The following is a 10153-nucleotide window of genomic DNA, read 5'->3' as shown; positions in this document are numbered from 1 at the left end:
TGCACCACTGAGTCCCGTTAGTCCGCCACGTGGACCGGGATTAAGGAGGAACTCGCTGCTACTGACGCTTTACTGCGAGCAGAAATCAAAGGTCGCTCTCAAAGTGAGGAGAAATGTTCATCTGGTCGTGAGTACAGTGAGGTGAAACAGTTCAGGAGCGGCGCTGCAAAATGAAGGCTCCTGTCATGACTGTTGCGTTTCAGCTCCGCCATCATGTCTGCAGATGACTCGTTGGTCATGAGATCGAGGCATTGATTGACACTTTGATTCAGCCAATCGCGGACGAGTGTTTGTGCAAATGATTGGTCAAGATCTACGTCAGTCACCGCCCCTTGCACACCATAGCCAATCAGAATATGAGAAGTGAGGGGGCGGGACTTCAAACTTGGCCTATAAATACTGAAGTTGAGCGGGTTGAGTCACCATTTCAGAAAGCAGACTGTTATTTCTTCCTCTCTTAAGGGCAAAATCTTCCAACAAGCATGAGGGAAATCGTTCATCTGCAAGCCGGCCAGTGTGGCAATCAGATCGGCGCGAAGGTTAGTAAATGCTCGCTCTTCGCCGAGGAGGCTGGTTGGAGTGTTTTCATTGAGAAACATGAGTCGGCTGCTGCTGAAGCCGGCGCTTTGTGCTCCCTGCATGGGAGACGCCACACCTTGAGACGATCACCGTGTCCTACTTTACTATAGTTCCGCTATCCGTTAATCTGAGCGGTCCATCAACACTTGAGCGCGTTTACAAGAGAAACATGTCAAAGGTTATTTGAATTAACATCAGTTAAAACTATTATTTCAATGTTCAATAATCTATTTCTTTACCCAATCAGGTCAGTGTTTGACGGTTCGCTTTATTAACTAGATGTAATCTGGAGGGAATGTAACGGTTTCTGATCAAATCCGGTTTTTTTTTTCCCGCAGAGAATTTACCGCAATGCGGAGAAGAAATTGACGCCGGCAAAATTAGTTTACGATTTAATGTACCCCCATTACGGTTCAGATTACATGGATTTTGATGTAGTTTGAATGTGAAGTTTTGTTAGTTTTGCGCCTTTTTATTTTTTAAGCACCGATGATCGTGGCGACGCTTCTGGGCGGTTAGTGACGTAACAGAACTTTCAAATTCATGTGCTGGCCAGCCAATAGGGGGGCGAGGCGCGCGCCCCTCACCCCAACGGCGGGAAATCTGACTCCATTGTTGAATAATAAGGTCAGATGATCAGTCAAATATAAATGCACAGACGTCACTTGATTTTGCTTGAAGGTGCAAAAAGTAAGAACTTCAATTAACAAATTGGCATCTGACACCTGTTGCTGCGGACATGTACTCTTCAGTCTGTCTTGGTTGAGGTTTTCTTCTTTCATAATCAAAGGTATGGGATGGAGCAAGCTCAGTGGATGGGCCGAGCCTGTCACTGCTTCTGGATTTGCAGCATGGCATTATGAATTTCTGCACTGCTGGACGTGCGCGGTGTGACGGTCCAGGCCTGCATGTTTTCCATGTCTCCCTGCTTCGACACACCCGACTCTCATAAAGAGATTTTGTCAAGACTTCAGCTGGACCCTGGTAATGAGCCACTCAATACAGTCAGCTGTATTGAAACTGGGAGACATGGAGAGCATGCAGGACTGTGGTCCTCCAGGTCTGAGCAGGACACCCCTGGATGAAACCATGTCCAACTGGTAACCTGTGTGACAGTCCCTGATGAGGGGGAGGGGAGAAGAATGTTATGTGCCGTGACGTTGCTGAACTCACCTTAATGTTGTTGTGCTTTGCAGTTCTGGGAGGTCATCAGTGACGAGCACGGCATTGACCCCACTGGGACCTACCATGGAGACAGTGACCTGCAGCTGGACAGGATCAATGTCTACTACAACGAAGCCTCCGGTAATTGAATCTCAACACTTAATGAGTCACTAGTTTATCATGAGCTTGGTCTTTCCTCGCCTTACATTTGTCTTTTCTCCATCAGGTGGTAAATATGTTCCCCGTGCGGTGCTTGTGGATCTGGAGCCAGGTACCATGGACTCTGTGAGGTCTGGTCCCTTCGGCCAAGTCTTCAGGCCTGACAATTTTGTCTTTGGTGGGTAATGAAATGTTCTCATCCCTGTTCTTTATTTATTTCTAATAATTGTTAGAACCGATAAGCTGCAGTGTTGTAACGCTTGTTTCTGTTCTCCAGGCCAGAGTGGTGCTGGCAATAACTGGGCCAAAGGTCACTACACTGAGGGAGCCGAGCTGGTGGACTCGGTCCTGGATGTGGTGAGGAAGGAGGCGGAGAGCTGCGACTGCCTGCAGGGTTTCCAGCTCACACACTCCCTGGGTGGCGGCACGGGGTCCGGAATGGGTACTCTCCTCATCAGCAAGATCCGTGAAGAATACCCCGACCGCATCATGAACACCTTCAGCGTGGTTCCTTCCCCCAAAGTGTCGGACACGGTGGTGGAGCCCTACAACGCCACGCTGTCGGTCCACCAGCTGGTGGAGAACACGGACGAGACCTACTGCATCGACAACGAGGCGCTCTACGACATCTGCTTCCGCACCCTCAAGCTCACCACCCCCTCATACGGAGACCTCAACCACCTGGTCTCGGCCACCATGAGCGGCGTCACCACCTGCCTGCGCTTCCCCGGCCAGCTCAACGCCGACCTGCGCAAGCTGGCGGTGAACATGGTGCCCTTCCCCCGTCTGCACTTCTTCATGCCCGGCTTCGCTCCCCTCACCAGCAGAGGCAGCCAGCAGTACCGCTCCCTCACCGTGCCCGAACTCACACAGCAGATGTTCGACGCCAAGAACATGATGGCCGCCTGCGACCCCCGTCACGGCCGCTACCTCACCGTGGCCGCCATCTTCCGAGGAAGGATGTCCATGAAGGAGGTGGACGAGCAGATGCTCAATGTCCAGAACAAGAATAGCAGCTACTTTGTGGAGTGGATCCCCAACAACGTGAAGACGGCCGTGTGCGACATCCCGCCCAGAGGCCTGAAGATGGCCGCCACCTTCATCGGCAACAGCACCGCCATCCAGGAGCTCTTCAAGCGCATCTCCGAGCAGTTCACCGCCATGTTCAGGCGCAAGGCTTTCCTGCACTGGTACACCGGCGAGGGAATGGATGAGATGGAGTTCACCGAGGCCGAAAGCAACATGAACGACCTGGTGTCCGAGTACCAGCAGTACCAGGACGCCACCGCAGAGGAGGAGGGCGAGTTCGAGGAGGAGGAGGGCGACGAGGAGCTGGCTTAAGGGCTCCGCTCAAAATGGACTGAAGGCCTGTGTGTTCGCCGGTCTCCACTGTTCTGGTTTAAGTGTTTGGACGGCCTGTTCTGTTCAAGTGTCTTTGGTTAAGTTTGTTTGTTGAATAAAAGTTATGAAGCTTATTTCTTCCTGCTTGGAGTCTTCATATTGGCTCTGTACAAATGATGCTCTGGTTCCAAACATGTCTCTTCTTCATCTTCACTTTTATTCGTTTTTTCACAATGGTATCGGCACATTTTTCAGTTTTCTCCCTTTTTACAGCTGTACATAATGTCAACTCTTCAATCCAGAATAGCAGTTTTTCAATTGAACAGACAAACTTTCAGAGTCCCTGAAGAAAAGCTTGAAGGTTCTGTGGAGAGAAAAACCAGCTGTTCAGCAGGAGGCACCATGAGTGACAGTGAAGTGGAAGAAACCTGCAGAACCAGGCTTCACAGGACTGAAACATCCCAGTGACAGAAATAAGGCTCCGGTGGCAGTAACGAAAATGAAGCATCAGAGCTGAGCCTGGTCAGTGTACGCTGTAACCCTCTGAATACACACACCGTCAGTACAGCTCATTAACCTGGGAGCAGGTTCATCTCTAATATCAGATCAAAGTTCTCCTCACAGCTGAAATCACATCAGTTCTCAGCAGCACGTGACTGCTGGAAAGCCTTCAATGGCTCCACGTTCCTCCATCTGACCCGTGGACTGACTGCAGGGTGCAGTGCTGTGGAGCTCCAGCAGGAGGCAGTGTTTCCTAACACATCCTCTTCCACAGGGAGTCGGTGAGGATGCTGATGGTGAGCACCAGCAGGGTCCAGCAGCACACCTTCTTCACCTGGACCTCCAGGTCCGGCTTTGGCCCGAAACGTGACACGAACCCGCTCTGTGGAGAACAACCAGGCAAACGTTCCCCGTTAGAAAGCTCCGGGCCGCGGTTTGACTCTACAGAACTTCAGGGAGAACTGAGTGGCATCCAGGCCCCGTTTACAGGACTTTGTATTCAATTCAAATGTCCTTAATTGAATCATTTCTGCTCAGAACCAGAGCAGAGTAGCAGACATTAAAACAGCAGTTCTGTTGCAGAAAAGTATTTTGGAAAGCCCCACCCTCCCTTATCACAGTCCCACCCTCCCCGAGTAGCACATTCACACTTTATCCTTTCATACTAACACACAACTTAGAAAAAAAGCCAACATGAAATTCTCATTGACAAACTCTGCTGGTGCTGACTGTAAGGAAAATGCTGCGTCCATATAATGGTAATAATCATAACAGTAACCAAGATGGTCATCCAACCTTTGAAGATGGAAAGAAGAATAATTTTTATCTTAGTAATGAAGTTCATTGACAGATAGATGTATGTCAATAGATATGCTATCTCCACTTGCAAATCAAATGTGATTGTGTCTTGTCTCATATTGTCACACAGAAACTTCTGAATAAGTTAAGATTTAATTTATGGATTAAAAGTAATTAATTTTAATTTATAGATTAAAGTCGTGTTTCCTGTCTGTAATTTGTTATGTGTAGTGTCCATTTATTTCATTCATCATAAATTCAGTTTTATAATCAATAACATGCATCTTAAAGTCCCATTAGAAGGATCCAAATTCTCTGACAAATTTAAAAACATTTTTAAAGTCGCACAATAGTTACTTTGCCTAAAAATTACTTACTCCTTAGATAGTCTAGTTCCGTTGCTAACTCAGTTACTTTTTCATGAAATTACTCATAAGTATAACTCATTGCTTTTCCCGACTGATCACCTCCTGTCTCACCCCCTGTCTGACCCGCTGTCTGACTTCCTGTTATAAAGGCTGAATGCTGTATGGAGGAGTCTGGAATGGCAGCCATCTTGCTCCGGGCAGCAGTCAGCTGGTCTGTGACCTGAAGGTAAAGTGAGTGATGGGAACAAAGCAAGTAATCTTGTTGTGATTAAATATTGACATATTTAGTTTGTGTTCATTTGAAGTTCACTGTCACTCCATGCTCTGTGAATTTGTAAAGTTAAATATTGCATTGGGCAAATAAATAATTTATCAAGTTACTCAGAGGACTTCAAATGGAATTCATGTTACTTTTATGAACAATTTGTGAAAGACAATGATGGGTATCTTGAGAAAAAATGCATTATAAAGTAAAAATAGAAATGTTACAAATATGATTGAATTACTACTTTTTTAACTAAACATGTTCATTCACATCATTTTATTATCTTAGGAATATTCATATATTTTGAATATATATACAAAACACAATATCTCAAGTTTTTATTCTCTACCTGAGTTTTGTTGCCTATATTTTGATTTAACATAAATACTTGTGCTTGTGAATGGAGCTCTTTGGTAGTAATTATTCAGTATGCAGTTTCATAACTACATCTCTGAAGTTTATAACAAACCAAGCCGTTTGATCGGAAGAAAAATGATCAAGTTGGAGTTGTTAAAGTGGAAGAACACATAGTTCTGAATGAGCCAGCTGCCTGGAGCAAGATGGCCGCCAGGTGCAGATGTTCGCCTTCATTGGCCAGGGGTGTGAGTGAGACGTCTCGCCTTTATATACATATCTATGGTCTCACTTCCTGCCTAACATCCTCTCTGAGTTCCTGCCTCACGTCCTGCTTGGCGTCCAGCCTCATCTCCTGTCTGATTTCCTGTCTCATATTCTGTTTGGCTTATTGCCTCACCTCCGTCTCGGTCTCCTGCTTCTCCACTGCCATGATAAAATCTCTGATCTGTGTTTTCCTACAGAGAAAGAGTTGGACAATTTTCAAAAACTTCCACCTTGGGAGGTGTCCCTAAATTAATGTCAGTGGCTCTGAGCAGCATTACTGTCAACAGACACACAAAACTACTAAAGTTTTCCATTTTCACTTATAAACGTAATGTAAATGTGACCTTAATCTGCTATCTGTTCAGACGTATATTTTCTTATTCATTGAGCTGGTTTGCCAGCTGAGCTGAGCTGAGCGTTGTGTTTCTCACGGACTTTTACAAAGCCTGCTCAGGGTGGAACCTGCAAACAGACAACACTTTGTCCTGACACACTTTGATGGGTTCTGTCTGTGGCCTCAGAGGACTGCAGCCTAGTGTGTGTGTGTGTGTGTGTGTGTGTGTGTGTGTGTGTGTGTGTGTGTGTGTGTGTAGTTGTGTGAGAGGCCGAAAGCTTCAACAGGGGCGAGTCAGTAACCTGATCTCAGAGTGAATCAGTGGATCTCTGCAGACATTCTGTACATGAACTCAGCTGTTCTCATCAAACACCTGTCCAACCCCAAAGTTGCTTTTCCTTCTGATTCATTCAACAGTGAGCCCCCCCCCCCCCCCCCACACACACACACACACACACAGACGACTGTTGCTGCACCATTGTTATTATTACATAGGAATTGTTGCTCTTACAGTGAGAAAAATTAAGTCTCACATTGATTGAGTCTCACAGACGAAGTGTCTATCAAATGGAACATGAACAGTTTCAACTAATTAATGTTCAAACTAAAGCTAATCGTTAGAGATACGTCCTGTAGTTGAATAGACCAAACCACAGTGTCAGAATTGGTGATATTCTGGGTGAGGTTACTTTTCAATCCTTAATCTGAGTAAAATGTCTTTTTGAAAGTTTGATTTTCATATGAACTGAATTTTATTGATAAAAGAGAAGAAAAGGTTTCATCTAAATCATTGTTTCAGCTGCTGTCAGATATATGACACTGATAACTTCTGGCCTGTTTTCCTGCCGATAAAGCCTTCTTTATCTCAGCTACACGCAGAACCAGTTCAGTCGACCAGGGAATAGAAAGCAGCTGGATTCAGGCAGACAAGTGAAGAAAACGATACACAGAGCTGTTGATTGGGACAAAAAGAAATTCCTCACACACCAGTGATGTCACATGCTAAACATGGCTAAAGTCTGACAGATACACTCATTCACAGTGAGCTCAGTCTACAGACTACAGTTCACACACTGCAGTGTGTGAACTGTAGTGTAGATGCTACACACTGTGCTGTGTGTACTGTAGACTGTCAGGCTGTTGGAGGTGATATGGCCTTGATGCAAAGGCTGGAGGTTCATGACAGGATTGCAGAATGACTAGGTAAGATATCTAAGACCATCTTTAAAGGAAGAGAAAAGCAGCACATTTGAAGTACTACAGGATTATTTTTTTGGACAATTATTTTCCACAGATCATGAGATAATCCATCCATCCATTTTCTACCGCTTATCCGGCGCCAGGTCGCAGGGGCAGCAGTCTCAGCATGGATGCCCAGACTTCCCTGTGCCCAGACTCTTCCTCCAGCTCTTCTGGGAGGATCCCAAGGCGTTCCCAGCCAGCCGGGAGACAGTCTCTCCAGCATGTCCTGGGTCTTCCCCGGGGTCTCCTCCAGGTGGGACATGCCCGGAACACTTCCTCAGGGAGGCGTCCAGGAGGCATCCTAAAGAGGTGCCCAAGCCACCTCAACTGGTTCCTCTCGATGTGGAGGAGTAACGGCTCTACTCCGAGCTCCTCCCTGGTGACTGAGCTCCTCACCCTATCTCTAAGGGAGCGCCCAGCCACCCTACGAAGGAAACTCATTTCAGCCGCTTCTATCTGGGGTCTTGTCCTTTCGGTCATGACCCAAAGCTCATGACCATAGATGGAGAGTGGGAACGTAGATTGACCGGTAAATCAAGAGCTTCGCCTTTCGGCTCAGCTCCCTCTTCACTGCAACAGACTGATACGACTGCATCACTGCAGACGCTGCACCTGGACGATCACCTGTCAATCTCATGCTCCATCTTCCCCCCACTCATGAACAAGACCCCAAGGTACTTTCAAGGTACAAGGTCGTTTCACACTCGGCTGCGACTGCCCCAGTGCATGCTGCAGGTCTGGGTTCGATGAAGCCAACAGGACAACATCATCTGCAAAAAGCAGAGATGAAATCCTGTGGTTACCAAACCGCACCCCCTCCGGCCCCTGGCTGCACCTAGAAATTCTGTCCATAAAAATTATGAACAGAACCGGTGACAAAGGGCAGCCCTGCTGGAGTCCAACATGCACCGGGAACAGGTCCGACTTACTGCCGGCAATGCGAACCAGGCTCCTGCTTTGGTCATACAGAGACCGGACGGCCCTTAGCAAGGGGCTCCGTATTCCTGGAGCACCCCCCCCCACAAGACACCACGAGGGACGCGGTCGAATGCCTTCTCTAAATCCACAAAACACATGTGGACTGGTTGGGTAAACTCCCACGAACCCTCGAGCACCCTATGGAGGGTATAGAGCTGGTCCAGTGTTCCACGAATAGGACGAAAACCGCATTGTTCCTCCCGGATCCAAGGTTTAACTATCCGTCGAATCCTCCTGTCCAGTACCCTGGAATAGACTTTCCCAGGGAGGCTGAGGAGTGTGATCCCCCTATAGTTGGAGCACATCCTCCGGTCCCCCTTTTTACACAAGGGGACCACCACCCTGGTCTGCCAATCCAGAGGCACCATCCCCGACCGCCACGCAATGTTACAGTGACGTGTCAACCAAGGCAGTCCCTGCACATCCAGAGCCTTAAGCTACTCAGGGCAAATCTCATCCACCCCCGGCGCCTTGCAACCGAGGAGCTTACCAACCACCTTGGTGACTTCAGCTCGGGCAATGGATGAGTCCGCCTCTGAGACCTCGGCCTCTCCTTCCTCAACGCAAGGTGTGGCGACAGGATTGAGGAGGTCCTCGAAGTATTCCTTCCACTGTCCAACAATATCCCCGGTTGAGGTCAGGAGCTCTCCACCTCCACTGTAAACAGTGTTGGCGGAGACCTACTTTCTCCTCCTGAGGCGCCAGACGATTTGCCAGAATTCCTTTGAGGCCAACCGGTAGTACTCCTCCATGGCCTCCCCGAACTCCTCCCAGACCTGAGTTTTTGCCTCCATGACCACTGGGGCTGCAGTTCACTTAGCCTGCTGGTACCTGTCAGCTGCTTTGGGAGTCCCACGAGCCAACAAGGCGCGATAGGACTCCTTCTTCAGCTTGACGGCGGCCCTTACTTCCGGTGTCCAACACTGGGTTAGGGGGTTGCCGCCATGACAGGCAGCGGAGACCTTACGACCACAGCTTCAAGCAGCTGCTTCGACAATGGAGGTGAAGAACATGGTCCACTCGGACTCAATGTCCCCAGCCTCCCTCGGGACATGAGAGAAGCTCTCCTGGAAGTGGGAGTTGAAAACCATGGTGACAGAGGGTTCCACCAGACATTCCCAGCAGACCCTCAAAACACGTTTGGGTCTGCTAAGTCTGTCAGGTTTCCTCCTCCGTGTAGTGGTGCACAGGCGTGCACTCTCACATGCATGCACACTTGCATGCACGCGCACACGCTGGGCAGCACCTCGCGCCACACGGGAGTTTTAATTGCAGACTCAACTCACCTGCGCGTCTCTCTCTCTGGCATTTGTCAGTTCAAGCAGTGCTGCAGCGAGCACAGAAGCTGCCAAGAAACCCTCGGTTCAGCTAAAGACAAGTTAAACTTGCTTCTCCACTGTTCTTGTGTTCGCGCGGTTGGTGATCTGAACGCTGTCTCTGGCGGGGTGAGTGATTACTATCGGCGCTTCATTCATAAAATACTCGCCTCGTTTCTAATCCGTGCATGTTCGTAGGCGCCGCTGCAGTTAATATTGACTGCTCCCTTCCTGTTCTCTCACGAGCATCAGCGCACCTGTTCTGTGAGTATGGGTTTCTGTGCTTCCATTCTAAATTCAGTAATATTTTGGGATCTAACACGGTTTGCTGTGTAGATCCCTATGTCGTGTGGCAATTCATCCGCCACTGCGGATCCGGCGAGATTTGCCCTAGAGGTTCTGGGTAAGTCCAATATACCTCCCCATCTTAATTAATCAAATTAGGCTCAAACTAAATTCCAATTATAATATTTTAGGGTCGCAGAGA

General features: G+C 48.2%; 1 protein-coding gene across 1 annotated transcript; it reads left to right on the top strand.

Moving 5' to 3' along the window:
- The first annotated feature begins 424 nt into the window (after nt 1-424).
- On the top strand, nt 425-3377 carry LOC115398539 (tubulin beta-1 chain). Its single transcript, XM_030105354.1, has 4 exons — nt 425-539; nt 1776-1884; nt 1970-2080; nt 2180-3377. The coding sequence occupies exons 1-4, from the start codon at nt 483-485 to the stop codon at nt 3241-3243; spliced, it is 1341 nt and encodes a 446-aa protein (XP_029961214.1). The 5' UTR covers nt 425-482; the 3' UTR covers nt 3244-3377.
- Nucleotides 3378-10153: the final 6776 nt, after the last annotated feature.

Source organism: Salarias fasciatus, chromosome 12 (genome assembly GCF_902148845.1).
Source record: "Salarias fasciatus chromosome 12, fSalaFa1.1, whole genome shotgun sequence".
In the NCBI taxonomy this organism is placed as follows: Eukaryota; Metazoa; Chordata; class Actinopteri; order Blenniiformes; family Blenniidae; genus Salarias; species Salarias fasciatus.
This window is presented reverse-complemented; position numbering and strand designations above follow the sequence as displayed.